This window comes from Brachycentrus maculatus, unplaced genomic scaffold (genome assembly GCF_059751285.1).
Source record: "Brachycentrus maculatus isolate JH-2025_06_01 unplaced genomic scaffold, ASM5975128v1 h1tg000301l, whole genome shotgun sequence".
NCBI classification, from domain to species: Eukaryota; Metazoa; Arthropoda; class Insecta; order Trichoptera; family Brachycentridae; genus Brachycentrus; species Brachycentrus maculatus.
Window position 1 is genome coordinate 702967 of NW_028281052.1, and position 16509 is coordinate 719475.

General features: G+C 31.5%; 1 protein-coding gene across 4 annotated transcripts in view; it reads right to left on the bottom strand.

Moving 5' to 3' along the window:
• Positions 1-1618: 1618 nt before the first annotated feature.
• Zasp66 (PDZ_signaling and DUF4749 domain-containing protein Zasp66) overlaps positions 1619-16509 on the bottom strand; it is a 67422-nt gene continuing 52531 nt past the window's right edge. For 2 of the 4 annotated variants that reach the window (XM_088267645.1, XM_088267644.1), the window contains 7 exons: positions 16001-16144; positions 14727-14777; positions 12211-12299; positions 10434-10472; positions 8806-8956; positions 4851-4901; positions 1619-2772 (listed from right to left, as the gene is read on the bottom strand). In XM_088267645.1, the coding sequence (XP_088123771.1) occupies positions 2686-2772; positions 4851-4901; positions 8806-8956; positions 10434-10472; positions 12211-12299; positions 14727-14777; positions 16001-16144 (612 nt within the window). In that variant the 3' untranslated portion in view covers positions 1619-2685. The remainder of the gene's footprint in view (positions 2773-4850; positions 4902-8805; positions 8957-10433; positions 10473-12210; positions 12300-14726; positions 14778-16000; positions 16145-16509) is intronic. The other 2 variants (XM_088267647.1, XM_088267646.1) reach the window with 1 other exon arrangement.

Consider the following 16509-nt stretch of genomic DNA (forward strand, 5'->3'; position numbering starts at 1 on the left):
ATTTTTCTATGCAGAGTGAGTTTAAATGCTTTTATTAACATACAAGATAGGCTGTGACGCTCTTGTACGTTCACAATTTTGACCCTCATTGCCGGTACCTACTAATATTCTGAAAAGAAAAATACTACTTAAATTAGTTTTAAGGCAAATATTTACTATATTATAATAGGTATCTTACCTACATTCAACATTCAACACGGGTTATTATTTTTTTGGCGATCGTATGTAAAGTTTTTTGTAGCTGTCAAACATTCGTCTAATTTCATACTGACTACAAAAAAAACAGTTCGTCGTTCACGAAAAGAAGTGGGATAATTCATTCTGATTTATTTTACAATCATAGAATTTTTAGGACTTCGTGTGCCTTTTTTAGTCAATTTAGACACGAATAAATTTTCTGTGTAACAGAAGAGGGGGAGGTTTCCCTTTATTCTATTATTTTTCAGGACACCTTTACTGTAGCGCGAATTAAGGACATCCAGTACCATACAAGTCAAGGCGCATTCCATACTTTAACTATATATGCGCCCTCACGTTGTTGACCTCGACACCTCCTGGAAGCCAGCACTAGTCTCCAAAATCACTCACTCAAGGAGGCATTCGTCTGAGAGATCGCACTTCGATCGCATTCAGTCTACTTTCATCCTTCTTATGCCAACTACATGCTTCATTTTTTTTATACAGTGTGGTTGGAAACAGGAGTCCATTATGTATAGCCAGTTTAGCTTTCGGGGAAAGGTTTTTATCTGCTATAACTGATTTCAGTGCACCATTCGCGCGAGTGTTTTTGCCTAGAATTTTCACTCATGAATTACACGAAATTATAGTAACTTTAAACATAAAGAGTAAATCCACTCTATGAAACTAACGGCTATGAAACTTAAAAAGTTGAAGCCTGAGCAGGGTCATAACAAGCGGTATCGCATAAGCCGTAACTAGATTTCAGAGTCACTTGGAAGTAAGAAATTTAAAAAAAAAATCGCTCTCTTCCCAGCATTCGCTCTCCTTTCTATATCTTTTTCAATCTTTCCATCCCGAATATACGATCATCTACTTGTTCCTAAATTTCACCATTTGCTACTATTTTACATCCAGATCTTAATTCATCTCTTTATAAAACTTTGACTTTGAAATTTTCAACATTCGTCAGCAAATCATGGTAAAAATAAGTTTAAATAAAACACAATATTTTGAGTGTGTCCAAATGTTGTAAATAAATTAACTGGTCAAATTATAAGCTAAAATTATAAAAATTAAAATGATATTTTCTGGCGTCTCTCATGTATGTGATTAAAATCCGGAATTCGGACCTCACATACTAATATAAGAGTTTCTGCTCAATAAAAAGCTTCTTTTCATCTCACCAATAGATGTCTCTAGTGAAGTTCTAGTGATTCAAGGACAAGGTTTCTAAATTGGTTCGTATATATGGAATTTCCAAGAATTTGAGTAGTGTGGTTGTCAATAATTGGTAGAATTGGTGAATGTTACACGCGTGTAAAGTAATCACATAAATCACCAGCCTATGACGGTCGTCATCTTCGTAAATGCCCAGACTTCCATATTTTTCTACATCTTTGATGAGATGTCATAAATAATATTTAAATAAAACAATACATAAGGTTTAACTGTTAGATTCTTTATTTAATTTTTTAATTCTCCAAGTTAGGTTTGTGCATGCCAAATATAAATTAAATTATAGTATTTCTTATGCGCAAGGAAACGTAATATAAATGAGATATTCAAAAATAAAGTATTATTACATTATATTAGTTACATTAATGGATTCAATCATGTACAATAACTACTGGTATTTCATCTTTTTAACAGTGTAATAGTAGAATATATTCACACATCGCTCAATCCTTTAAACAACGTCATAAATAAAAATCGTCAATTTTCAGTTGTTTTCAGAATGCCCAGAAAATGTACTATAACCAAGCAAAATATTATATAATAAATATTTTTCAAATGGAGAAAAAACATTCAGGGTTTACCTAAAAAGATCTGTTGCACAGTAAATAGTTAAATAAGTGGTTTGATATTTATTTTTAATACATTTTATTATATTTTTCAACTTAAACAAGTTTTTTTGATATTTGAAGTTGTGGAAAGGAGTGAGCGATATATCAAAACTTGACATAGTAACATAACTTGATAAAACAAACATCCTTTAAATTACATTTTAGTGTGTGTTAATTGTAATAAATAATAAATTTAAAGTCTTACGACCATCTTAATAAACAATTGATCAATATAATAAAACAAATAACTTAAAGTAATAGACACGTAACGTAAAATGAAAGTTATACTTTATTCAAATTATAATTTCATATATGACTAGATGTTACACTCTGTTCAAAATTAACTTAAAAAATAATATTACTAAAAGAAAACATTGGAAAATTAACAAAAATAGCTTGCGACTATGAATTATATTATATAGTTATTTATTTCGTTTCTAATGTTATTTAACGAGGATCGCTTTGTGTTCGAATACAGATAATATATTAATATAAAATAGCAAGTATTTCTTACATGTATTAAGTAGTATATTACAATATTAAGTTTAGAAGAAATTATTTATAAATTGCTAAAATTTTACAGCAAATTCTTGAATTGTATAGTATAAATATCGAATAAGTTTCATCTCGGTATATAAAATATATCATCTCGTTGCGATATTTAGTATTCAGTTTCTCCTAAAACGTGGTACATGAGCCTCTTGAAGGAATTAGACTGATGGATCATTTCGTCATTAAGGGTGTTTACCTGCAAATAAAAGGGACATAAAATTAATCAAAAGTTTGTTCAAAATTATTAAAAAACATTATATATCGCTCACTCATTTCAAGAACGTCATAAATTAAAAATTGTCAATTTTTAGTTGTGCATGTTTTCGAAATGCCCAGAAAACGACCTATATCACAGCAAAAAGGCATATTTTAAACTTAATATTTACCCGCCACAGAGCAGAAAGTGTTGTTTTTGCATTTTGAAGAAAGGGTATTGTTTAATAATTTTTTTAAGTGTACTAAATATTTTTCAAATGGAGAAAAAACCTTCAGGTTTTACCTAAAAAGATCTGTTGCACAGTAAAAAGTTCAATAAGTGGCTTGATATTTATTTTTAATACATTGTATTATATTTTTAATCATTAAGAACGTTATACTGAAAAATCAAGTTTTTTGATTTATGACGTTCTTGAAAGGAGTGAGCGATATATCGGTAATGAAAATTACAAGGCCATTTTATTATTGATTCTGTCAGACAATAGATTATTCACCCTACAGATGATATATCAATACATTAAAGGCAGTAATGGGATTCAGCCAGTTCGCATCGGTTTGCTAGAACCGGTGCCTTAAATTTTTAGAGTTCCCCGAACCGGTTCTTAACCCTTTGTTGTCACACAATATTCCGATTGAGATCTTTTATCGGAGCATGCTCGGTTTACTTGGTCCGCCACGTTTTAAAAATATTTGAACCTCACGAAGAGAAAAATATATTGTAAAGATAAAAAAAAATAGTGGAAAAATCAGTTAAGTTATTGCACATAGTAAAAAGAATATCGTGAAAGATATACGCTTCTAAAACTGTACAAGTAAACAATGTTTCCCTTTCTATAACTTGCCGGCCTCCCACAGGGCCAGAAAGAGATAGAAACAAAAACTATTTTTTTTATAGGGAGGGGGGTTGGAGTAGTACCTAAAGGGCGAACCAGTTCTTGAAATTTTTAAATCCCATCACTGTATATCATCTGTAGGGTGAATAATCCAGTTTCTGATAGAATAAATAAAAGTATTGATATAATACTTTATAATTTAAAATAATAGATTTCGTTTTTGGTTTTTATTTTTTATCCACAGCTCGTAAAATCGTCTGCCTCATTGAATGAACAATTTGAACAAGACAGCAAGTGTTTTTCGGTATTGAACGACTATGATTGTTCATCTCCATATATAGAATTTGATTAAAAATAACTTACACATTCACAGCTGTTGTGCCATGAATTAAGAGACGTATAGATTTTCCAAGAAACACACATTTTTATGCAGAATTTGTTTAAGAAAAATATCTGTAAAGCCCAATATACCTTATATATTAAATATCTAAATCAAATACTGATTTTTCGTGTCTACTAAATTGTATTTTACTGTAAAAAAACTCATAAAAATACAATTTGTGACTATTAAAATCAGTGTTTTGAATATTGAAAGCATTAACTTTGTGGATCATATTGATATATTATTTTGGGAAATAAAAAGACTTTGTTTTTTTATCCACTCACATTTTTTTTAACAACCAACTAGTTTCGGCAACAATCTGTTGCCCTCTTCAGGGTTTAATTTATGACTGAAGAGGGCAACAGGTTGTTGCCGAAACTAGTTGGTTGTTAATAAAAATGTGCGTGGATCAAAAAACAAAGTCTTTTTATTTCTCAAAACAATATTTTAAAATCAGTGTTTGATTTTAACATTTAATATGGAAATCTACAAACTCAACGCCAAATCGATTTGAAAAAAATATTATTATACCTTATTTTAATTAATGTTTCGGCATTTACTTTGTGGTAAGACATGTTGAAATTATTAAAGAAAACACTTGTTTTTTACCGCTTGAGTTTATTTAAGACAACAAGTTTCGGAAGCTAAGCTTCCTTCTTCAGGTCTAAATGTAAACTATAACATAATTAATCATTCTATAAATAAGGAAAAGGGTAAGTAGGAGGGGGGGGGGGTTAGTCAAAGGGGGGAAGTTTGAAAATAAGTGGAAAATGGAAAGCAAAGGTAAAAATTCTTCACATTTGCTTTCCATTTTATAAAATACATAACATAAAATATACTCACATATGTGTTGCTTTTTGATTTTTGGACTTGTTGTTTCTGATTGGCAGGGTGCTTTGAAATGAATAAAAATCGTATTAATAAAACATATGAGACAGGAATAAAAATAATCTTCATATAAAATGGAAAATGGTTCATTTTCCTGAATTCAGACCACTCTAATATATTGCATCATTTTAGTAAGTTGCATCATTAGGCATACGCATTGTCTTTGGCAGAAAATTTGGGGTGTAAAGTATTTGACAGACTTGATCATGCTAGGTTTACCCCGGTCTTCTTGGGCTCCTATTTCCAACTACAATTGCTTTATACATTTCGCTTACTCCTTTCAAGAACGTCATAAATCCAAATACTTGATTTTTCAGGAGAAGGTTTTTAAAGTTTAAAAATATAATACAATTTATTAAAAATAAATACCAAGCCACTTACTGAACTGTTTAGTGTGTAACAGATCTTTTTAGATAAAACCTGAAGGTTTTTTCTCCATTTGAAAAATATTTAGTATATATAAAATAATTATTAAACAATACATTTTCTTCAAAATGCAAAAGCAACACTTTCTGCCCTGTAGCTAGTAAATATTAAGTAAAAAATATGCCTCTTTTGTTGGGATATAGTACATTTTCTGGCGATTCCGAAAACATGCACAACTGATTTTTTATTTATGACGTTCTTGAAAGGAGTGAGCGATTTGTTTTACCGTTTTACCTTTTCTCACTCACCAGTTCCACGTGTCCAAACCATCTGAACACACCTTCCTAAATTTTATCGATAATGCTTATCTCAGCCTTGCGTTCTTTCCTTATCATACATCGTTTTGCCGCACTGAGAGATTGCATTCAGTCTAATTTCTTTTGCCAACTCCATGCTTCACATCCATACATTACGGTTGAAACCAGGACTCCATTTTGCACTGCTGCTGCCATAACTGAACAGTGCACCACTTTAAATCATTCATTCTTCTTTCTATATGTTTTTCAACCTTTCCATACCTAGAAAACATACTTACTTACAAAATATTTTACAGATATATTTAACTAACTAACCATCATGCCACTTCCCCGCAGGGGTAGGCAGAGAGAATAGAGCGCCTTGCAAACATTCTTCGCCTCTTCCACGTTCATGCATCTCCTCATACATACCCGCCGATTGTTCATTAATTTTTTCACAGATATTTTTTACAGATATATTTATATTATAATTTTGTTTGTCGGATTACGACAAAAAAGGGGATTTTCAGGTACTTGTACAAGTGCGAATGCAAAAATTACGTACTTTTAAACCACATGTCCATAATAAAGTATTTACATAACTGTATTTGTATTATGTGTATAAATTGAATCAACAATTTCGCAGAAGAATCAACAATTTCAAGGGCGTTTTTAATTAAAGATAAACGAATCTTTATTTCAAAATGCGAAACAAATAAATTAAAAATAAAAGAGGATGAATTTATACAAAACATGTCGCGATATATTGTCTCCTTATTCAAAACTAACTGTATATGGTCACATGGCGTTGTGGCTCAGTCTGTGGCTAGTTTCACTGTCATGGTTTTGTCACTCATTCGATTCACGTGCCCAAACCATCTCAACATAAATCTCTTAATTTTATCGATAATGCTTATCTCAGCCTTGTAATCTCCCATTCAAACATCTATCATACATCGTTTTTCCGCAGATTCACACTTTCATCCTTCTTTCGATCTATATTCAGACTGAATGCAATATCGCAAATGCGATCCCTGAAGTTGAGATGGAGCCAGGAAGAAGAATAATATATATATATATATATATATATATATATATATATATATATATATATATATATATATATATATATATATATATATATATATATATATATATATATATATAAATATATATGTATTGTCCGCCTCCGTATTGTAATGGTCAGCACGCTCGGCTACCGTTCTGGAGGTCCCGGGTTCGATTCCCAAGGGGGGTAAAATAAATATTAGTGATTTTTTCACTGTCATATTTATTCAATATTACCCTGGACTGGTACCTGAAGCGGAGGGCTGATCACCTTTCCTTCATGTGTAAACGATCAAGATAACACTGCGTTTATATGACGCAGTGCCCTATGCACCATTGGGGTGCGGATAAGGGTTTTATTATTATTATATTTTATATATATATATATATATATATATATATATATATATTTTTTTTTTTATATATATGTATATATATATATATATATATGTATATATATATATATATATATATATATATATATATATATATATATATATATATATATATATATATATATATATATTCACAATCAATCAAAATCACATTACAAGAAATGAAATACAGTGCATTACAAATTGTTTGAATGTTTTTCATCAATTAGATGAGAACACAACAAACTTACAGAAACAAATAAAGGTGCAGGTTAAATACATATATATAAAGATTAGAAATTTGGTTGTAAAAAAAGAGTAAAAAAAATTAAAAGTAATGAGATAATAAAAATAGAAGTTAAAATTAAAAGTAAAAATTAAAAGTTAAATTAAATCATCGAATAATTATACTACTACTACTACTACTACTACCATCACGCCGTTTCCCCGCAGGGGTAGGCAGAGAGGATGGAACGCCACACTCTTCTGTCCTGACATACACTCCTAGCCTCCTTCACATCCATACATCTAGTCATACATGCCCTCCGATTACGCAGACTTTTGACACCGCCAGATTTTAGGTTCTGATTAATCTGATCGTGCCAAGTCTTTTTCGGTCGTCCACGTTCTGTTTTCCCTCTCACATTCGCCACATATATTTTCTTAGTCATTCTCTCGCTATCCATTCGCTCCACATGTCCATACCACCGCAAAGAGCTCTTCCTAATCTTTTTAATTATTCCTCGTTCAGCCTTACATTCCTTTCTTATATCGTCGTTTTTAATTCTGTCATACAATGATTTTCCACACATTCGTCTGAGGGAGCTCATTTCAACAGTATTCACTCTGCTTTCATCCTTCCTTTGCCAGTTCCATGTTTCGCTTCCATACATTAGTGTCGGTACTAGCACGCCGTTGTGAACCGCTAGCTTGGCTTCCATGGACATATTCTTATTCCCAATCACTCTGTTAAAAGCACCATTTATTCTATTCCCTGCATTCACTCTTCTCTCAATATCCTTATCCACTTTTCCATCCCTTGTGAACATGCTTCCTAGATATAAAAATTCTTGCACCTGTTCTAGGGATTCATTGTGCACGATAATCTTGCATTCTGTCAAATCTTTCTCTCTTTCAAACACCATACTGGCAAAATAAACTAAGTAGTTTGAAATGTCATAAATATGTGGTTTTAAAAGTAAATTCTACTTCAAGTTTAATAGCGGGTATTTTATTCAGGCTAATAGCTTTAAATAACAGGGATTATTCAAGCAGGGATTTAAGAGTTAACGTTATACCCACGATATGTACATGCCTGTTATCTAACACCCAGCGTTATAAAGCCATATCGCTCACTCCTTTCAACAACGTCATATATCATAAAACTAGATTTTTCAGGAGATCGTTTTTAAAGTTTGAACAAATAATGAAATGTATTAAAAATAAATATAAAGCCACTTATTGAACTTTTTACTGTGCAACAGATCTTTTTAGGTAAAACTTGGATGTTTTTTCTCCATTTGAAAAATATTAAGGATATTTAAAAAATAAAATAATTTTTTTTCTTCAAAATGCAATAACAACACTTTCTGGCCTGTAGCGGGTAAATATTAAGTTAAAAATATGCCGCTTTTGCTGGGATATAGTAGGTACATTTTATGGGCATTCCCAAAGCATGCACAACTGAAAATCGACGATTTTTTATATATGACGTAGTTGAAAGGAGTGAGCGATTTAGCTGTTTATACGAATTAGTATTGGAATTGGAGGATTGGTAGAAGAGTAATAAACCTTGAGTATGCTCACCTTGATGGGGCCCGTCTTGGACGCGACGGGAGAGAAGACCTTAGTCTGGGCGGGAACGGAGATCTCCTGCACCACGTCACCCAGAGAATCCTCCTGGAGAGCCCTGTACGTCTCAGACTTGGCCGGGTCATATAGAACCGTTTTCTTGTAACTATGGGGTAGTGTCATAAGAGGTATATTGTAGGGGGCTCATATCCACAAAAAGAAAGGTTAGTACGGTTATTCTGTATGAAGCGCAATAATAAAAAAATAATCATAATTTCAACACATTTCATAATACAGTAAAACTCCAATTATCCGAACTCCGACTATCTTAGGAATTACCTAAAATCCAAGTGACTGAAATCTAGCTATCGCGACCCTACATAGTCTTCAATTTTTTATGTTTTATACCCTATACCTACCCGTGAGTGAATTTACTTTATTTATGTCTAAAGTTACTTTAATTTTATGTGATACATGAGTGAAAATTCTAGGCAAAAACACTTGTAGAGGCATGAGTTTATACAGTTAGGCGATTCTAAGTAAGCATTGAAGTTACTTAGGTGTATGCTTTTAGTTCTTTGATTTTACATGTGATTTTACATAGGACGTGAGTTTACTTATGTACTAGGTATATACTTACACGCTTGATACATGTTAATACATGTACTTTCCGAGATACATACATTTGTAGATACAGCCTAGATAGGCTTAAAAGTGTTGCCTTTTCATTTGATTATTAAAAGCTCTTTATGTAGGGTATGCTGCGGACATAGTGGTGAGAACAAAATTCAACAACCGCGTAAACCAACCCACATAGTCTGGCAAGCGTAATTCTAGATTAGTCTCTCCTTAAAGGCAGTCACTCACTTGGTAACTTCAATATGGAATAGACTAAAGTGAAAAAACTAGCAATCTCTTACTGACATTCTTCCACAGCAATTGGTGATGAGGATGGGATGCTGTTCATTATCCACAAGGCTTTAAAAATTGATGCATACAGTAATCAATTAAAAAAGACCCCTTTTTAGGACAAAATTCAGCTATCCGAATGGAGTCCGGCCCCAATTGGAGTTCTACTATAATTCAGAATCTCAGGTAGAAACAGCATGCATGTTGCGATCGTGTGTATCAATACGAGAGGACGGGCGAATGGGACTCACATGGACGAATATATTATTCAAACATTTCGTAAGTCATGTTAATTTCGTATTAAATTAACACGGTAAGTATTCGGGTTTAGTTGTTGGATTTATGAGGATTGTTATTGTGGAGTATTTGTTGTTTTTGTTTGATGAATGAAAGATCAATGAAAATACTAAAATTAATTATGTAGAATATGATCTGTGCGGATTAATTAAAAAGTAAACCTACTTAAATACTAAACATAATGACATTTGTTATAAGAAAAAACGATGTTTCGTCTTGTTTGAAGCTCTCCACGAAAATAATTATGGCGAGAGAAGATAAAACAATGATGTCAAGCGAAGAGTTTTGCACTGCGTAATCCGTACAAAAACTTGATACAGCTTTTCAATGTATGTAAGTCAAATCCAAAATAAATACGAAAAAATGTGATTATTTGAAAAGCATTAGAGCGAGTATATTCTTTTTGCTTCTACTAATAGTGATACGAGTACACTTGCCTCTTAGACTTTACGGGTCTTCCTAAAGAACCATTTGTTCTGGTTCAAAATAAAATTCGGCCATTAAGAATCATGGAAAAATACATTACATTACACTCTATATAGGTTACAATATGTCCCTCATCTCTCCTACAGACGGGCGAATGTCATCGCGAATGCATTTGGAGGACGATCCTTTGGTCACTTTTACTGTCACTAACTTTCTATAATACGATTTCTAAATAACACGGTGTGAAAAATGATGTTAGGGGAAGGTAAATAATTAGCCAACAAGAAAGCCTCGAAAGTTTCAGATAAAAAGAAAGAAAATGTCTGCAGAATACTAAAAATCCATTATGAAACCTAATTTTTTAAAAACATTTTTGAGATTTCAAAATATATGAAGAAGAATATGGAGGTCTGGGTTTATGATGATTTGTCATAGACTAGTTACGTGATCACTTTTCACGTGTGCAACATTCACCATTCTACCCATGATTGACAACCACACTGCTCAAAATTTTGGAACTCCTAGATATACGATCAATCTCATGACATATGTGTTCACAACAGCCATCTTCGTTGGATTTATAAATCTTTTATTTAGCAGAGACCCTTTATTTGTATGCAAGATCCGAACCCCGGATTATATTTACATACTGGGAAACGCACGTAAACATATAATTTGATTTTCTCACTATATCCATGGTCAGCGAATCTCGGAATGGCCTTACCAGATTGCGATTTTAAAAATATTCGATAGTCCACCATATGCATTCGTGAAGACATTCTTGTGTGTGTGTACAGGGCATTATATATCTTATATATTTATAAAATCTACCAAATACATCCGCTTTCATTTAAAAATGTTTTTATATACATATATGGTACGTATACATTCGTCAAGCGTTACACTTGGATGGCTCTGGCCAGTGTCTACGACAGATTCTTCAGTTCTTTGGACACGTTGCGCATGGCAATGAGGATAGCCTGGAACGACTGGTTGTGATTGGTAGCCTGGAGCAGAAGAGAGGGAGAAGAAGATCCCCACACGATGGACCGATCAAGTTAAGGCAGCAGCAGGCACCCCGGTGGTTAGAGCGCTACATGCAGCGCAGTCAAGGGATAACTGGAGAAGAATCATTGCTTCCACAAGGGTCACAACCCTCAGTAAGAATAATTTATTTTTGGCTTTCAAAATACAATGCGATAATTTTCCTTGATTTTTTAAATTGGGATTTAAATTTGTTGCGGATATATTTGGCAGATTTTAAAAACACTAATTCTAAAATTATTTAAAATACTACATTGATTTTTTTAATGCACTTCATATATTGTAAAATCAATATAAAATGCATAACTTGCAATTGTCTAGCGATAAATAATTACGACTAAAGTATCTTTCAACCATAATTAAAATAATACTATATATGCAGTGGCGTGCACAGAGTTTTTTTGTTAACCAAGGAAGGCAGAAAGAAAGTGTTATCTTGATCGTTACTCACATGAAGGCAAAGTGATCAATCCTGCGCTTTAGATCTAGTCCATGGTATATCGAGCCACTAATAATTATTTTAACCCCACTAGAATTGAATCTGGGGCCTCCTGCCCAAAGCCAAAGGTAGGGTAGGCACTAGTTGTGTGCTTATATGAAACGCACGCCACTGACTATATGGTATTCTAAATATTTCATCATTGTAAAACAATAATGTAAACTGTTAATTTTAAATATTTGTCCTATCAACAAAACCATTTTAAATGGTCTATATATATATATATTTTTTAATGAAATACTCACGGCACAGTATTCGTATCCCTTTTTATCGTGTCAGCGATGTTTGCATCGGAGTAGAGACCGATGGGAGAGTTGAATTGCTTATGAGCGTACTGAAATAGAAAAAAAGAGATTTTATTATTCTGTCTGAAAGATAGACTATTGTATTTCGGAACAGCAATTCTGCCATTTATAATGTTTGTAAAAAAATAATTTTATGTATTTGCTAGATATTTCTACTTCTAACAATTTTAAAATTAGCTACGTAGTTGTCTCCAATAAAGAGACTAGGCTCTTTTACTTGGAGAGAGACTTACACTCATTGTTTATTGTTTATGCTTATGAGTGATATAAAGTTCTTATTTATTATTGTATTTTTTTTCCTTATGTTTATGGATATATATGTATATATATATATATATATATAAATATATATATATATATATATATATATATATATATATATATATATATATATATATATATATATATATATATATATATATATATATATATATATATATATATATATATATATATATATATATATATATATATATATATATATATATATATATATATATATATATATATATATATATATATATATATATATATATATATATATATATATATATATATATATATATATATATTTATTTATTTTTTTATTATATTTTTTTAATATTTTTTTTTTATTTTTTATTTTATTTTTTACAAAAATACATTTTTGAAATACAAAATAGGTAAATATACAGAACATCTTATATATAACGTTTCTACCTCTCTAATAAAGTAGATACTTGTGTTTAGAGAGGGAGTTCGTTTCACATTTATTTTTATTTTTTTTATAAACTAAGTAAATTAAAACAAAAGAAAAAAAATAAAAAAAAAAAAATAAAAAAATAAAAAAAAACAAAAAAAACAAAAAAAACAAAAAAACAAAAAAAACAAAAAAAAAAATATATATATATATATATATATATATATATATATATATATATATATATATATATATATATATATATATATATATATATATATATATATATATATACACATATATATATACAATATAAAACCCTTATCCGCACCCCAATGGTGCATAGGGCACTGCGTCATATAAACTCAGTGTTATCTTGATCGTTTACACATGAAGGAAAGGTGATCAGCCCTCCGCTTCAGGTACCAGTCCAGGGTAATATTGAATAAATACGACAGTGAAAAAATCACTTATATTTATTTTACCCCCCTTGGAAATCGATCCCGGGACCTCCAGAACGGTAGCCGAGCGTGCTGACCATTACACTACGGAGGCGGACAAACTATAACAATATAACTGAGATATAATTTCCATTCTTATGTATTGAGCATATGTGTCATCACATTTAATATATGTGTACATGATGAAACACTCATATGATGATGACCATTCATAGCGAATATTATATGGTGCTATTGGCGTGTTTGAAGGAAGAATTTGGGGAAAAACTACTCCAAGTGAAGAAGTTTTGTCATTCATCCTACGAACCTAAGGAGTAAGGAAAGTTCTATCAATATTATAATAGTCTTCTTATTGTAATTTCATTATATTTAAGAACAAGAAAACTTTATACATCATTCTTGAATTCAATTATATAAAAAAGTATAAATATATTTTTCATATTTATAAATGATATGAAAAATACCAAACCATTAACTAACATCTTTGTTGAGATGTCAATATCAAACCATGAATAAACATCAATGTTGAGATGAAAATATCAAACCATGATGAAACATCTACAAATGTTGATATATCGATATCAAATCATGAATCAACATCTATGTAGAGATATCAATATCAAACCATGGACAAACATCTGTGATGAGATACAATATCAAACAATAACCAAAATCTATGTTGAGATGTACATGAAAACATCAAACCATGATCAAATATCCATGTTGAAATGTTAATATCAAAACATGAACCTACATCTATGTATGTTGAGATGTCAAGTTCAAACCATGAAGTTGGAGGGTGTGATAAATTTATAATTCGTAATTTATTAATCGTTTTTATTCTGATGTTATTTAGTATTAAATTTTATCACTTGATGTTTAAATATTAGATGTTTAATCGGTTATTTTTAAATCAGTCAAATTCAAATACGGTGTGAGACGAAAATCTGGTTAAATAATAAGTTTTTTTGTGTAAATTTAAATTTTTTTATATAAAAATCTATTTGTGTTTTATTGTTAACACTTATAAGTGCCCATTAAGTTAAATTTTGGGAAATATACAACGTTTTTAAACGCTGATGCTGTTAAATAATAAAGTTTAATTAGTTTGATTATTTATATACTTGAAAACAATGTTATAATATATTAAACTGCTCAGTTTTATCTTAGTAAATTCAGGTTGGGCGCTCTGAATGAAACGGTGATGTAAACTGGTTTAATAACAAGCGATGATGGGTTGATGATTACATGATGAAACAACGGCAAAACACACTGATGATGATGATGCACTCCTTAATAATAAATATATATAACACCTTCATAGCGACTTCTTCTCCACCCACTCGATGTAACATGGTGTCGGCTACCTAGATTCCATAAAATTCGTAAACTTTTAAAAGCGCACATAAATATCTTTAAAAAAACATAGAGCGTTACATTATATACAAAAAACACTATATTTATGATATGAGATTTAAGTTACTTCTATTCTCTTATGCGGCTGTGAAACATGGCACCTTACAAGGGCTCAGAGCAGTCGTGTAGGCCAAGCTTGAGAATAGGTGTCTACGAAGAATTTTTGGCGTGCGGTGGATTGATTTTGTGAGGAATGAAGAGATGAGGCGTAGGACGCAGCAAATCTAGGTCACAACTGTCTTCAAGAAAAGGCGATTCAGTTGGCTTGGCCATGTACTCCGCATGCCTCCTGAGAGCCTTAATCAAGCTTGCCTCTTTTACAGGCATCAGATTCGCTATTTTGTACTAACATTTCTTGGTGGAACTGCATTTTACAGAATAAAATAACAACTACATATTTAGTTTTTTAATTGAATGAGTTAAAATATTGCATTAAAATAATAATTTCATGTAAGTTTGGCCTATGGTCCAATTGATTTCTCTAAAAAGGCTATTTCAGGATCATCTCTCCTGAAATTATTCTCCAAAGGTAAAAACCGTCCATAGGTACAGCACCATTTAAAATAAAATTGACATAAATTTTATTTTAAATGGTTTAAATTAACTGACAGTGGCTTGCTTTATTCAAACTTAAATGCGAAAAAACTTTGCTTCATTAATTTTAATTAATGTAGCCCGGAACAATCTGTTAATGATAAAAGCATCGAAAGCTTCTCATATCAAGTCTATGCAATATGTGTATGAATGAAATGCGTTTTCGGCCAAAACAAATGCACATTTATAACAATACTACCAAAATTCTTATAAGTACCTATATTCATTAGCACATAACATGTATCATATTTACCATTCAAATATTTACATTTTTAATAAAAATATCTTTAATGAATAATTATTATATTTATAAAGATAATTGTATATATATATACATTTTCTCCCCTTTTGCTCCCCTTCCGTGGCATCGGAATATATAGCTCTCTTTCTCCTCCTCTTTACACTACATCTTTATTCTCTCTCGTGTAACGAAATATGCCCAATAAACGTTACGCGTCCATGAAATTTCCGATAATTCCGAAAATTCCGATAATCGAATTGAAGATTCACTTCAAAAGTACCAAATTTTGTTCAAATTCGTGATTGAATTTTGATTTTAAGAAATAATAAGTATAAGTACCTTTTGCTTCATGAGTACGTCATGGTCGTGATGGGGGGCTGCGCGCATGGCAGGGTTGGGGTGATGCCTCAAGTAGCTTTCGGTCGGCCCATTCTCCTTCTTCACCTTGGCTCCTGGTAGCACGAGAGGAGTTGTTCTATACGGCTATGCACAGAAAAAGAAGAGAAAACTTATAGTTTAAGATGAAAACTTACTTCAGAATGAATCGTTCATCTATATTAAATAAAAAAAAATCTGGATTAAAATATATAAAACTTTTGCATGAAATGACCCATCATGATATGATATATGGGATCGAATGTAGAGCGGACACCGCAGTAGCAAAAAACGCGCCAAGAGTGTCAGAAATGAAGACTCTCAGAAGCATATCTGGCAAGAGCCTACGAGACAGAATGAGGAACACCAGGATAAGAGAAATGTGCAAGATGTCGTTAGGTGGGGAAGGCAACGAAGAAGACAATGATATGCGCATGTGAGGAGAATGGATCCATCCAGACTCCCTTACATTG